The following is a 15347-nucleotide window of genomic DNA, read 5'->3' as shown; positions in this document are numbered from 1 at the left end:
AATCACATGCCAGGAACACAGAGGAGAAACGACGCTAGTTCCCTTCCCTCACCTAGAACTACTTCCATTCTCCTGCGCACCCCAAGTTCTACTTCAGAGCCCCAAATTTTGTCTTCTTTTTCTTCTTCTTTTGTAATCATTGAGATACAAAAAACAAAAAAAAATCAGCATTCTCCCCTAGTGCTGCATGTCATCAGAGGCCAACGCAGAGCTGAGGGCAGGGAGGTGGACCCGTCAGCCTGCGTCCCAGCAGAGCCCGCGTCAACGCCCGCTGTCCCTTCCCCAGGCCCTACCAAGGCAACCCGACGTTTGATCCCGAGTTCATCCGCTCCAAGTCCACGGCGGCCGCGGGCCTGTGCTCCTGGTGCATCAACATCGTCCGCTTCTACGAGGTCTACTGCGACGTGGCCCCCAAGAGGCAGGCCCTGGAGGAGGCTAATGCGGAACTGGCAGAGGCGCAGGAGAAGCTGTCCCGGATCAAAAACAAGATCGCCGTAAGTGCCTGCTCGCCCACGTCCCTGTGAGACACCGCAGCCCTTCGCTCGCGCCGCCGGTCAATATCTCTGCTGAAAGTAGGTTGGCATGGCCTGCTGTCATGAATTATTGAGCAGCGAGAGAGACTGCAGGCAGGGGCAGGGGCCAGATCATGCCAGGGGCTGCCCTTCACGCTTGGCGGGGCTCTCGGCCTTTATGGGAAGCCCCGCTCCAGGCTCCGGCCCTCCTGCTCCCGGTGGAGCTGGGAATGCCTGGCCTCCCCCTTGTTTCTCCAGGAACTCAACGCCAACCTGAGCAACCTCACGTCTGCATTTGAAAAGGCGACAGCTGAGAAGATCAAGTGCCAGCAAGAGGCAGATGCCACCAACAGGGTGATCTCGCTGGCAAACAGGTAGCTGCTGCTCCCATGCCCCCACCTCCCTGAGACCCCCAGAACAGCCTTGAGAGGAAGAGGAAGGAGCCCAGGCAGAAGCAGCATGTTGTAGCTCTCACATTTTGAGCTCAAAGTAATTAGGATAAACCTTGGGTGAGGTCTACTGTGCATTCAGCAACCTTCACCGTACCTGACCTATTGCCGTGCGGAATTCTGAACAGCCCCACGCTGCCCGGGACGCCATGTCCCAGGGTCTGGCTCCGGGCAGCCCTTCATTATAACCCTCTCTCACCCACACGTGGCGGGGGGTACAGGCTTCCAGGAGCACTTCACAGCCAGCAGACACTCATCCTATAGCTCCCACCATGGATTTGGGCTCTAGGGCAGCACTGTCCGCTGGGGAGAGAATGTGAGCCACGTCTGTCAGTTTAACTTTTCCAGTAGCCACATTAAAAAGAAAGACACAGGTGAAAGCAATTTTAATTCTGTATTTTATTTAAGCCCAAATATCCAAAGTATTATCGTTTCAACACGTAATCAACATAAAAATTATCTAAGAGGTATTTTATGTGCCTATTTTCATCCTGAGCTCCAGAAACCCCAAGTGTATGTTATGCCCAGAGCACACCTTGGTTTGGGCCGGCAGCGTGTCCAGCACTCAGTGGCCACGCAGGGCTCACGCCTGCGTAATGGACAGTGCAGCTCAGAGCTCTCTCTTCACATTCTCCCACGCGAGTGCTGGGAGCCTGGGCAGAGCATCAGGTGGAGTCGCGTCTCGGGCCGCCTTGTTCCTATACTGTCCCCTCCCCAGTGGGCTGGCAGCTGCTGATTGCTCAGTTGTCAGCATGACATGAGAACCCTGGAGCATCCCAGGCTGCAGGAGACCGGTTCCCAGAGTGGTGCAAACATCACTGTGTGGGTCTGAGGGATTTGACCTCGCCTGCCAAGAAAATCAAAGTGGCCTCTAAGTCATTGGGAAGTAAGGGCTGCTCAGGTGATGTCCTGACAGACCTCAGTGTGCCTCAGCAGGTCAACAAATACAGCGATGCTTTGGGCCTCATCTAGGGTCAGAGACCAGTCCTTGGGCTGGTGGCCTGAGAAGCACAAAGCCCCCCTGGAACCCCCACTCTGAGCAGAGCCAGGTGCTCTCTGGATGCCACATTGTCCTGTGGCCACTGTGGTCCCCATCCAGACCCAGCACCCCCTAGTCAAGCACATGCTCACTGGTGCCCAGGGAGCATCCCCAGCCTGTGGGCAAAACAGTCAAATAGCGTCAGCATACACAGGACATCAACACGGATGCCTGGGGAAAGGGAGGCACAGCATTCTCAGGCACCGCCAAAAAACGTTATTTTTGTTTCCCTAAAGCATTTATTCCCCCAAACTCCCCAAAGTATTTTCATTGTTGAGCCACTGAGCCAAGTGAGGATTTGAAACTGAAGAGCACAGAAGTTTAAAGGCTAGTCTTCTGGTCCACGCCTCTCACTTTACTCAAACGTGTTTTATTTTCTCATGTTCCCATTTCAGGCTGGTGGGAGGATTAGCATCGGAAAATGTCCGCTGGGCTGAGTCGGTGAAGAACTTCAAAAGCCAAGGCGTCACGCTGTGTGGGGACGTCCTGCTGATCTCTGCCTTTGTCTCCTACGTGGGCTACTTCACCAAGAAATACCGAAATGAGCTGATGGAAAAATTCTGGATCCCTTATATAAATCAGTTAAAGGTAAGAAGCACAGTCATGTTCGTGGCTCAAGAGATCCAGGGAGGTCCCCGGCAGGGCAGACCCTGCCACACTGCACCTTCGCTTCTGTGGCCATGGCACAGTGTTGCTGGTGCTGACATCGTTTCTGGCCTCGTTACAAAGCTGCTCCACTTCTGGTCTTCTCCCGGATGGCTGGCTCATGCAGTGTCTACCCACAGAACCGCAGCGTCATTTGGAGAGCTGTTTTCCATTGAGAGATGAGGTCACATCACCCCTCCTAAGAAAGAGTGCCCTTCCTCTGGCAGGTCCCCATCCCGATCACGGAAGGCTTGGATCCCTTGAGTCTGCTGACGGATGACGCAGACGTGGCCACTTGGAACAACCAGGGCCTCCCCAGCGACCGCATGTCCACTGAGAATGCCACCATCCTGTGCAACACGGAGCGCTGGCCCCTGATCGTGGACGCCCAGCTTCAAGGCATCAAGTGGATCAAAAACAAATACGGGAGTGAGCTGAAAGCCATCCGTCTGGGGCAGAAGAGGTGCGTGGGGGGCAGTGCTTGGAAACCCACCTTAGGCATTTCACATTTGTCGAATGGATGGGTGGATCTTTAAATACAAACACTAGCCCACAGGGTGAAATACTTTGCCCTGGGGAACAGCATGGTGGTAGGGAATTAACCTGGGGCTCTCTTTCCCCTTACCAGCCGCTCCTGCAGAGCAAAACTGGGAGGTGGCTGAGGGCCTGGGTTTGTGTCCTGTTTGGCAATTCACTGGCTGGTCATTTTCTTGCATCGCACATGGTCTATTTTCTCATCATAGATGAGAAACCATGGCTGTAACAATAGGGTAACAAAGGCTGCCCCGCTGCTGTCCTTGAGTACGGGGATGTCAGATGAGATGCGGATGTGAAAGCATTTGGCTCCTTTCGGGAAAGGATGAACCGTGGAGGGAGCCAGCTGCGGGCTCCCCAGCCGCCTCTCCTGCACATCCTCACTCAGTCACTCCGTCCCTGGACCCCCGTCATTAAAGGTCTTCTGTGCTGTGCCGTAGCTACCTGGACATCATCGAGCAGGCCATTTCTGAAGGGGACACCTTGCTCATCGAGAACATTGGTGAAACCGTGGACCCTGTGCTGGATCCTTTACTGGCCAGGAACACGATTAAAAAGGGAAAGTGAGTTGTTTGCACTCCATGGTTTAATCCAGGTAAACGTCTCAGCGGCGAGGCCTTGGCAATGTTTGTAGAAAAAAATGCATGGATTTTCCTTTGCTTTCCTTGTCAGTAGCAGGGGCTTTAACAAAATGCTGGCTGGTGTGAAGGAACCCAAAGCTCCGGAAGGAGAGATTGGAAAGACAGGCCCGATTCCCCTTTAGTAATATCTACAGCAACATTTTATTAGTGATTACCTCCCAGGTGGCGATCCTTGAGGGTCATGTTTTTCTTCTTTCGGTTCTTATGCATTTTGCAAATTTTGAGACTACAGTACTTTTGTTTAAGGCAGGTGAAATTCAGGTAACAGGGAATTAACCGTATGCAACTGTACAATTCAGCAGCATTTAGTACATTCACAGTGTTGTGCAGTTATCACGGCTGTCCAGTTTCACATTTTCATCACCCCAAAAGGAAACCCTATACCCAGTAAGCAGTCGCTGTCTGTTCCCCCTCCTTCCCAAGTTCTGAACACCAGCCCACTTTCTGTCTCCATGGATTTACCTATTCTGGACATTTCATAGAGATAGAATCATGCAACGAGTGTCTTTTTTGAGTCTGGCTCTTTTTACATAGCATAATGTCTTCAAGGGTCTTGCATGTTGTAGCAGGTGTCAGTGCCTCATTCCTTTTTATGGCGGAATTATCTTCCATTGTATGGATCTACCACACTTGTTTATTCACTCATCAGCTGACGCATTGAGCTTATGTTAATTTTTCATATAAAGAAAAAAATCGGCTTTAAGACATAAGTGTCAGAGTTGACGGGAGCTGTCTTTAAAAGCAGGGGTGCCTGCAGAAGCCAGAACAGAGGTGGCACATAAATGCACTGACGTCTGGGAAGGCCTAGCATGAGTGCTGATACCCAAAGGGTGAAGATAGGGAGGGGCCCCCAAAAGCGAGCTCAATCAGAAAGAGAGAGCAGAGCCAGGAGCAAGAGAGAAGCGGCCCCACACACTAGATCAGCAGACCCAGGTGTCCATCCCTGGAGAGCTTCCAGAATGTACTGGTTCTGAATTAGGTCTGGAGAGGGGAGCTCGGGCAGACCCAGTCCAGAACACCAGTACATTCAAGTCGAGTCAGTCCCTGTCGAGGCTCCGCAGGTGAGCACAATGTGCAGCCAGAGGTGAGCAAACACCCTGTGGAGATAAGACCAGATCCCCCGAGGAACAGCAGGGCCTCTGGAAGGCCCAGCCCCAGCCGAGAGGAAGAACAGACGAGGAGGGCTGAGCTGCTTTCCCGGCACCCAGGAGGAGGGTTCAAGGCGGCAGCCTGGCATGGGCGCGGCCACCAGACTGGTGCGAAGGGTGGTCTGAGCTGGCGTTACTGTCACTTGGTCACCGGGAACTCCTTTAACCCTTCCCTCCTCTGCCCACCAGGTTCATTAGGATCGGTGACAAGGAGGTGGAGTACCACCCCAAGTTCCGCCTGATCCTGCACACCAAGTACTTCAACCCGCACTACAAGCCGGAGATGCAGGCTCAGTGCACCCTGATCAACTTCCTGGTCACCCGGGACGGACTCGAGGACCAACTCTTGGCTGCTGTGGTGGCCAAAGAGCGCCCGGACCTGGAGCAGCTGAAGGTAACACCCGACACTGGCCGAAGGGGCCTCCGCTTGTCGCACTGAATTCTATCCTCTCGCCCAACAGAATGAGCCATTTCTCGCTCCTGCTGTCCCCTCATCCAGCTCCCCAATTTAATTCTAAGTCAAATGACCACTTCACTGAAAGAGCAGGAGTCACAGCGGTCCCCAGACGGCTCTAAAGGTGCAGACTGCTGCCCTCAAGAGCGGCCTGTGCCTCTGGCCCGTGTGCAACCTCTTCTGCTCAGAGGGCCCAGGCCCGCCTGTCTCTCCCTTCTTTCTCCATGTTCACTTGACAGGAGGCTGGGAGCAGGCCCCCCACAGCTCTGGGGGCTCCTGCTTCTGCTGGCCTCCTTTCAGCGTGATGTCATTTCTCTCCATCTGAGTCCCGGGCCTTGGCTTGGCTAACACAGCCTCTCAGGGAGGCCAGGAGTGCGCCGTTGACCGGCGAGGCCACGCAGTGCCTGACTTGGCTTCCCCGGGTCTCGGCCACTCCTGCAGGCGAACCTCACCAAGTCTCAAAATGAATTTAAGATTGTTCTGAAAGAGCTGGAAGATTCTCTCCTGGCCCGCCTGTCAGCTGCATCGGGGAACTTTCTGGGAGATACTACCCTGGTGGAGAATCTGGAGACCACCAAACACATGGCCAGTGAGATCGAGGAGAAGGTAAGAAGCCATCCTCCGCCACCTGCTCCCTGCCACCTGTCCCCCGTGGGCCCCGGGCCAGAGCATGTGAGAAGCTTGGCAGCAGGGCTGAGAGGTGCCTCCTCCAATGGGCAGGCAGAGCAGAAGCCACGGCCACCTGAGTGCCCAGGGTGCCGGGGCAGGGAGAAGGGGCCGGGTTCCACAGAATGCTGCCATCTGCTGAGAGTCCCCTGGGGTGGCTTTGGAGAGAGCACAGGGTTTTGGGTGGGGGGGCACTTGCCCATGGCGTTGTCCACCTGCTGGTTTTGTTCAAGCCCCTTTTGTTTGTTTTGAGGTGAAAGAGGCAAAAATCACAGAAGTTAAAATCAACGAGGCAAGAGAGAACTATCGCCCGGCTGCAGAGAGGGCGTCTCTGCTGTACTTCATACTGAACGACCTCAACAAAATCAACCCCATCTACCAGTTCTCGCTCAAGGTATGGCTGGACATGGGCTCGGGGGCTGGGGGCCTGGTGTCACCAGAGCCATCAGGCCATGCCAGGCCAACCTCTGAGGGCAGATGAGGTCCAGGCTGCAGACAGGGATGGGAGGGGAGCCAGGGGCACGGGATCAGTCCAATGGCAGCACCCTTGGAGGAGGGTCTGAGCTGGTCCCTCCACACTGCTCTTGCCCTGGTGCCCCCAGGCACCCCCCTCCCCAAATCAAAACAAGCCAGAGGCCACCACGGGCAGTGGGGAGCCTCCGTGGCTCTCAGCGGCCGCTTCCCCAGGCCTTCAACGTGGTGTTCGAGAAGGCCATCCAGAAGACCACCCCTGCCGACGAGGTGAAGCAACGTGTGACCAACCTGACGGATGAGATCACCTATTCTGTCTACATGTACACGGCCCGCGGGCTCTTCGAGCGAGACAAACTCATCTTCCTGGCACAAGTTGCATTTCAGGTAACATCTTGCTTGCTCCTCAAAGTGTGGTCCGTGGACCGGCAGCATCAGCGCCCCCTGGGAGCTTGTTGGAAACACAGGTTCTTGGGACCACCCAGAACTGGTGAATCCGAGCCTACATTTTAACAAGATTCCCTGGTAATTACGAAGTTGAAGTTCGACAGGCCTGACTTGGAACATGCCTGGGGCTCTCTTTATTTGGTATTAGGGAAGCAGGCAGGGTGTCCCAATGGGAGTTGCTGAAGGCGGAGGCCACTGAAAGAGAATTTTACAGAGAAATGTGATTTTACTACATTGAAGCAGTGCTGAGTGGATAGTCCCGCACTAGTGCTTGGCCCACTGTAGACGCTGAATAATATGTCTTAAGACATAAGTGTATGAATGAACAGAAACTCGTCCTTCTTTATGTATACAGTCCTGATGAAATACGTGAAGATTTGCGTTACATTCAATTGATGAAATGCCCCCTCTGTGATTTCGTTTACACTGCATTGTAAGTATGGTTGGAAACACTAGTTTTATAGATGGCTTGGGTTTTCAATGCACACTCAAGCTGTGAACTGGTGGGGTCCAGATTAGGAGGTTCCTTTTATATCTGCACCTGAGTCACAGGTTCGCTGTGAGTTTTCCTCCCTGCTGGGAGGTCATCAGGACGAGAGCTCCTCAGTGCTCCCCCTGATTTTCCAGGGTAGAAAGCATTCTCTTCAGGTCCAAAGAACGTTTTGTTTAACCAGAAGAAAGGTCTGACTCTCTCTGGAGTCTGAAGAAGGGGCCATTTGGGCACCAGACTGAGGAGACAGCAGTGACCTCCAGTTCCCAGCCCCCTGCCGTCCATCTGAGACAGACAGAATCACGATAGCTACCCAACACAGCCACTTCGAATGACCCAGACCATACCCACTGCACACACAAGGGACAAGACAGCCTAGGTTGTGACCCGGCAATTCCACTCCTGGGTGTATTCCCCAAAGAACTGAAAACAGGCATCCAAACAGACCCTTGTACCCCAACGTCCATGGCAGCATTCCTCACAGCAGCCGGGAGCCAAATTATTCACGATAGCCAAAACAAGCCAAGTGCCCCTCCGCAGTGAATGGAAAACTTCAATGTGCTACATCCAACCGTAAAATATTATTCAGCCTTAAAACGGAATTAAGTTCTGATGTATGCTAGGATGTGGATGAACCTCAGACATGTTATGCCAATAGTGTTGCAAAAGGCACATTCCGTACGATTCCATTTATATGAAATGTCCAGAATAGGCAAATCCGTAGAGACAGAAAGCAGATGAGTGGTTGTCAGGGCCTGGGGGTGGGGGACGGGGAGTGGCTGCTTCATGGACAGAGGATTTCCTTTTGGGGTGATGAGAAAGTTCTGGAACTAGATAGAGGTGGTGGTTGCATAACATTGTGAATGTCCTTAATGCCAGTGAGTGAAGCAAGCACTTCAATATGGCTCAAGTGGTCGATTTGACATTATGTGTATTTTACCACAGTTCTGAAAACACAGCAAGGTGAAGACAAGTTTTGCCCCAACCCCAAGGGGCAGGCCAGCGTTTCCCCTGCCCTTCTGTGGGCTGCCAACACCCCCACCCCTGCAGCGGGGCCTGCATTGAGTGTGTGGCCCTCACGTTACCTCAGGTCCTATCCATGAAGAAGGAGCTGAACCCAGTGGAGCTGGATTTCCTCCTACGTTTCCCTTTTAAGGCCGGGGTCGTCTCGCCAGTGGACTTCCTGCAGAACCAGGGCTGGGGCGGGATCAAGGTTTGTCTCCAGGCTTTGGACACTGTGTACTGTCTCCCGCAGCAGAGCCTTTCTAGGTGATGCTGAGGATGTTTACAAGGCCCTCCTGTAAATTGGGTAAAGCAAGGAGGCCCCAGCCATAGGGATGGCAGACCCACTGGGCAGACTGCCAGTTCACAGGAAGCTCCGCATTCCTATTTGAAATGCAACCCTCCTTAGGTCCCCTGCACACAGCAGCAGAGGGCCACATCCACAGGGAGCAGATAGGCCCCGCGCATGTCCGGGGATCAGCTCCTCACCCACCTCTTCCAGCCTCCTTCTCCTCCCAGGGCTGGGAGAGTGCAAAGTGTAAAGGTTATTCCTCAGATTCCTGGACACACACAGTCAGGGACCCTCGAGTTTCAATGTCAGAAAGCCCTGAAGAAGGAAGTCCCCTGAGACAGAATGGCCCTGTTTCCAGAGACCTCTAGAGAAGCAGCCACCAGTCCCTTCCCATATACCCCACATGCCCCTGGATTAGATTCCTTCACGTTGGCCTGCAGCTGACATGGACATCTAGCTCATCGTTCCAGTGACAGGCCACTCAGGTGTTCCCTTCCCAGAGCCCCAGGAAGGCAATGGCCTCTCCTCACAGAATTCATAAAGGAACGTCCTGGGGAAGGTGCCTGCTGGGTCTCTGGGTGGGCAGGTGAGCAGGAAGAGTGACAGGGACTGTCGCATCTGCCCCTAGGCCCTCGCCGAGATGGATGAGTTCAAAAACCTGGACAGTGACATTGAAGGATCCGCCAAGCGGTGGAAAAAGCTTGTGGAGTCAGAGGCCCCAGAAAAGGAAATCTTCCCCAAGGAGTGGAAGAACAAGACGGCCCTGCAGAAGCTCTGCATGGTGCGGTGCATGAGGCCGGACCGCATGACCTACGCCGTCAGGTGAGTGTCCCCGCAGAGGCAGAGGGCACGTCCAGATGCTTCAGCCATGGGCCACTGTGCTGGGCATTCTGTGGACCTAAGTTAACCCTCCTAGCTCGTTTTTTAGCTCCATTTTACCGAGGAAGGAAAGTAGACTCAAGAAGTTAAATCTTTTGCCCGCATAGTTCTGTGGGGACAGAAGCAGGACCGACTCCAGTCCCGAGTTCCCATTAAAATGTTGGTGTCTCACGGCGCGGTTAGCAGAGCCCCTCGCCCCCACTGACCTGGGTGAGGAGGGACGCCATGTGACATATGATAGGAAACAACACTCGAGACTTCCCACTGAGCTCCAAGATGGCAAGTGGAATTTTAAGTGTGGACATTAATGTCCTCTGTGGTTCTACAAACAGGGTCCTTTTAGGATGGCGCAGGGAGAAAACAGTAGCAAAGCCACCAGTGTCTGAGGACTTTCCACCCCTCAATAGCGAAATCTGAAGTCAATGATGGGTGTTGATGATGGCTTGTTTGCAAGAGAAGTGTCCTAATTTCATGAACAATTTCTCCAGAACTAAAATGCTTGCACGTCGAAAGAGGACAAGCTGTTCAAGGAAATGGGGGGTCTAACACGGAAACAGGCCCAGGGTCCATTCCTGGAGCATTTGTGGGCCATTTGGCTTCCTCTCTTTTTATTGCTTCTGATAACCTGAAAGCAGCCAGATGTCCCAAAAGACACCACGTCCCTTAAGCAGAGGCCTGACTCACACGTGTTGGCTATTCAGACTTTTTTGGTCTTGCTTTGTTTTCCTTGGTAGAAAAGGAAAGGGGTGGGGGTGGGAAGCAGAATGAAACCAGGATCCTGTAATGCAGAAGGGTCATGCTGGTCCAGGGAGAATGCAGAGTGGGATCCTGGGCTCGATGTTGGAAGGAGGGAAAGGCCAAAGTGAAGGACACCTGACTGTCTCAGCAGGAACATCCACCTGCCTGGGATAGTTTAGCATGTTTGGGTCACAGGCTCATCCAGAAGGTGAGCTAAAATGACTTCCTCCATCTCTAGAGCAGTTCTGAGGATTACCTGAGTTAACATATTGATGGCACGTTGGTGACCTAAAATAAGGAAGGGGCCACAAACTGCAGAAGAACTACAGCGCTTTGCGTTGGCGTGTGATCCCAAACCCAGGGGAACCCAGATCACATCCTTGGCCTTGAAATATGCAACATTCTTATGATGTGGAGGAAAGCAGATTTACCTCCCTAATGACAGGGGGTGGGGGATAGCTTAAAAGCAAAGAAATTCAGATAGATGGTGAATAATAGCAGCAGCTAGTGCTGATCACGGGTGTCTCCATGGCACTACTGAAAGCATTTTGCCTCTGTTAACTCACGGGTCCCTCCCACAACCCCAGGAATGGCAGGTCCACATTCCCGGTTCACAAGCACAGAGAGTGGAAGGGGCTTTCCCAAGGCAGAGTGGTGTACAGGCAAACTGCTCTCCCCTCAAAAAAATACAAATAAAAAAAAAGTCCTAATTTATGGCACTTGCCAATTTCTGTGGTGTAAATACTCCCACCGTGGCCGCTGCAAGCTGCCAGGGGTTTGCTGGGAGCCGCTGCAGCAGTCCTCTGTCAAGGACACACACACAGGGAGAGGTGGGGCCTGCCTGGAGCCTGCCAAGCACACGTTGTTCTGCATCATTAATTCACCCACAAAGAATGGCCCTATGGCCTGGCCGAGTGAGTCTCAAAGGCAAGGTGTTCCACCCATGCCCAGGGGCAGGGTTCAGTACGTTTGGGAAGTCCCTTCCTGGACAAGGATCACAGCATCTATGTGCTGGATCAATTCCAAAGGCCTGAACTGAACAGAACTAGGGCTTCAGGAGGTGCACCTCCACCCCTCCTCCCTGCCTCCCATCAGCAAATTGCAGAAGCCAGGGGAGGCCAGAGTGGGAAACAAACAGATAAAGGTGTCCCAGGAATGTCCCAAGGGAGGGGAAGGGCCCCAGCCTGCTGGCCCCTGCAGCAGTCAGACAGCACCTGCCTAAGGACGCACACATCCTCTCCCCAGGGGTGCCGCCTTTTGTCCATTCAAGGACCGGGCTGGAGTTAAACTACTCGGTTTGGTTCATATGATTCATTCAGAATACAGTAAGCTCAGCCGTCTGTGATCAAGGGAGAGGCGCAGATTCTTAAAATCCAAAGATCACCCCCAACAACACTAGATTTTCCCTGCCAGGATTATCTGAGGCCTTAGAAAGAGTTTGGGGCTTCGTACAGAGAGGTGTAAATGGATTCTAAAGTCACTTTTGTTCCTTTGATCTTTCTGATTATCCATGTTTTGTGGTCTTTCAAGCTCATCAAAACTGCTCTAATTTGAACTTCCTAACTTCTCAATCCCCCTCAGCTGACCTTGTGTGCCTTTCCAAACAGGGGTGACATCAGTTCAGAGACAGCCTCTCCCTGCACCTATTCCAAGGAGGGGAGCATTGCAGGGCCCCTCCGGAAATAAAGAGTGTCCCCAGCAGATAAAGCCAGGGTGGAAGACACAGAGCCCCCACACGCACGCACAGCCCTCACCTTGCAGGAAGAAAAGCCCTGTAAAGACTTTCTCTGCTTAAGAAAGTCCACCAAGAAAATGGCCCTTCCTTCCACCCAGGGCCGTGGCCCACCCCAGCCCCCTTGCCCTTGGCCCAGAGCAGCAGCTCCCACTGCCTTTGGTCTGACAAAGCACGTTGCCCCCAGGAACTTTGTGGAGGAGAAGATGGGCAGCAAGTTTGTGGAAGGCCGGAGCGTTGAATTCTCTAAGTCCTACAAGGAGAGCAGCCCCTCCACTCCAATCTTCTTCATCCTTTCCCCGGGCGTGGACCCTTTGAAAGATGTGGAAGCCCTGGGTAAGTGCAGCGGGCGAGGGCTGTGCTCAGAAGTGGGGCATGTGCCAGCATCATCAGCCACAGGAAAACGCATGTCAAAACCACAGTGAGAGGCCACTGCACACCTGCTAGGATGCTGTCATTGAAAACAGAAAAATGACAGGTTGGTGAGGATGTGGAGAAATGGGAACCCCTGTACAGTGCTGGCGGGAACGCAAAATGGTGCAGCTGCCATGGCAAACAGTTTGGCAGTTTCTCAGTAAGTTACGTGTAGAATTACCATAGGCCGCAGCAATTCCGCTCCTGGGTACACGGAAGAACTGAAAACACTTTAGATAAGCGTTCATTCACAATAGCTAAAAGGTAGAAACACCCCAAATGTCCATCAGCTGATGAATGGATAAACAAGACGTGGTCCATCCACACTATGGAGTATTACTCAGCCATGAAAAGGAAGGAAGCCCTGACGTGGGCTATGACGTGGACAAACCTTGAAAACACGCTAAGTGAAAGAAACCAGGGACACAGGCCCCATAGTGCATGTTTCCATTTATACTAAATACCCAGAAATGGTAAATACACAGGGAAAGAGAGCAGATCAGGTTGCCAGGGGCAGAGGCGGGGCGGGGGGGCTGCTTACTGGGTGTGGGCACTCCTTCTGGGGTGACGACAACATGCTGGAACCTGATAGACAGTGGCACAACACTGTGAATGTACTAAATGTCACTGAATTGCACACTGTAAGGTGTTTTTTAAAATGCTAAACTTTATGTTATATTTATCTTACCACAATAAAAAAAACCGGGGGAGGTGCGTGGAATTCCCAGCTGTGGATCACAGAGCCTAACTGTCGTCATTTAATCATCCTCATGGCTTTTCCTGTTTTTCTTTTCCTTAGGGAAAAAGCTGGGATTTACCATAGACAATGGAAAACTCCATAATGTGTCCCTGGGGCAGGGACAAGAGGTGGTGGCCGAGAACGCCCTGGACGTGGCTGCAGAGAATGGACACTGGGTCATTCTGCAGGTACAAGGGGCCGGCACCACCAGGGTGAGGGATCCCCTCACTAAGGTGGCCCTGGGGACAGGCCAGGAGGCCTGAAAGAAAGCAGGTCATGAGATTCACATTCAAAAATGTGACTGGAAACTCAACAGCCCACTGAAGGCCCCCAAGTGTTGGCACCCTGGTCAGCTGGGTGGTGGGGCGGGCACCAGGATGGCCCACATGAAAGCACACTGGGGTTTATACCAGAATACCCCTAAAAAAAATCCCTCCCCCAAAAAATCCCACTGGGTTGACAAAAGCATCCTCCTCCTCCCCCTTGCCTGGGGCAGGCAGCAAGGCCACAGTGCCCAGGAGACGCTCTCCCCATGTCTGCTAAACCGGAGCACGACCAGCCGTCCTCGGCCTGGGCCCACCTGCCCCTCCTAGCCCCCACCTGGCCCCACAGACCCTGAGCCTGCCACGTCTTCCACAGACCCCACAGTGTGTGTTGACCTCAGTCCCCAGGGCCTGGCCCGGCCCCTGTGTGAAGCCCCCGGCTTCAGGAGGAGGGCAGGGACCATGCGAGTAAAACGTCAGCCTGCGCCAGGGAGGACACAGAGGACTCCCCATAAGCCTGGAGGTTTTGAACTAACTGAGCACGAGAATCAACTCTGGGGCTTCAGTTGCTTTGCTGAAAATATCCCAGCATGCCCAGCACCTGGCTGGGGGGAGGGGTGGCGAGAGTGGGGTGCCAGCAGGAAGAGCCCTGCCCACTCCTGGGGACATGGCCATGCGGCCGTCCTTGTGGGCCCAGGGCTGGGGGAGAGGCGTGTGCAGGCAGCTCACTCCCAGTCCCGGCTGCAGAACATCCACCTGGTGGCCCGCTGGCTGAGCACCCTGGACAAGAAGGTCGAGCGCTACAGCACAGGCAGCCACAGCGACTACCGCGTGTTCATCAGCGCAGAGCCGGCCCCCAGTCCCGAGTCCCACATCATCCCCCAGGGCATCCTGGAAAACGCCATCAAGATCACCAACGAGCCCCCCACGGGCATGTACGCCAACCTGCACAAGGCCCTGGACCTCTTCACCCAGGTAGGGCGGCACCAGCTCAGGCTGCTCCCCCATCTTGTGCCTGGGCCCAGCTTTGGGCCCAGTGTCGGTCCCCACATCCCCTGAGCAGCCACAGGGCCTGGATGAAAGGAAAGAGTTGGGCCTGTGAAGCCAAGGGTCACCCTGTGAACTCTGGGGACCCACCCACCCTGCTGTCTCCCCAGCACACTTGTGTACACACGCACACCATGTTGCAAAACCCATACACTCCTGAAAGACTGTGCAAGAGGCAAATGATTTTAAGCGCTATGGCAAGCTAATACCTACAACTTTGTAAAGCAGGAGCACATTGTTTTAATTGGTTTCACGGGCCTGCAAGCCGGCCCAGGTAAACGCTGCTCATCGCGTCTGGGGATGGTGAGCTAACCAGTCACCACTGGGCCCTTGAAACAAGGCCGAGTACCACAGGTGTCTCCTGAACATCCACGGCCCTGTCCCCACTTGCGCCCTCACGAGGTATGATGCTGGTCTGAAGGCCACAGCACCCACTGCCGGAGGCAATCGGTGACTGGCCCGAAGATGGTGAGACGTCCTCACTGGGCCTCAGACTCTGGTTCCATGACCCCTTTGGTCACCTTCAGTCCCCTCCCCCAGCCACCATCAGCAGGAAAGCTGCCAAAATGTGGCTGGCTTGGTCGTCCTCTGCTAACAACTGTGGTGGCTTTGCACTGCCCCTAGGACAGAGGGCAAAGGCCTTGAGGACCCAGGGCACCAAGCTCCCAGGCTGGGTCTCCTCCACCACCTGGAGCCTTTGCTCAGCTGACTCTTCCCTGTAACCCAAACCTCACAATCCTCCAGT

General features: G+C 53.8%; 1 protein-coding gene across 1 annotated transcript in view; it reads left to right on the top strand.

Annotated features, from left to right (window-relative positions):
* Positions 1-15347, top strand: part of DNAH17 (dynein axonemal heavy chain 17) — a 127458-nt gene that overhangs the window by 102420 nt on the left and 9691 nt on the right. The window contains exons 60-73 of the mRNA XM_063080212.1: positions 287-494; positions 771-886; positions 2396-2588; positions 2873-3108; positions 3620-3742; positions 5158-5362; positions 5864-6028; positions 6342-6482; positions 6776-6946; positions 8587-8709; positions 9419-9612; positions 12327-12475; positions 13353-13480; positions 14303-14530. Coding sequence (XP_062936282.1) covers positions 287-494; positions 771-886; positions 2396-2588; positions 2873-3108; positions 3620-3742; positions 5158-5362; positions 5864-6028; positions 6342-6482; positions 6776-6946; positions 8587-8709; positions 9419-9612; positions 12327-12475; positions 13353-13480; positions 14303-14530 — 2380 coding nt within the window. The remainder of the gene's footprint in view (positions 1-286; positions 495-770; positions 887-2395; positions 2589-2872; positions 3109-3619; positions 3743-5157; positions 5363-5863; positions 6029-6341; positions 6483-6775; positions 6947-8586; positions 8710-9418; positions 9613-12326; positions 12476-13352; positions 13481-14302; positions 14531-15347) is intronic.

This window comes from Cynocephalus volans, chromosome 16, assembly GCF_027409185.1.
Source record: "Cynocephalus volans isolate mCynVol1 chromosome 16, mCynVol1.pri, whole genome shotgun sequence".
In the NCBI taxonomy this organism is placed as follows: domain Eukaryota; kingdom Metazoa; phylum Chordata; class Mammalia; order Dermoptera; family Cynocephalidae; genus Cynocephalus; species Cynocephalus volans.
This window is presented reverse-complemented; position numbering and strand designations above follow the sequence as displayed.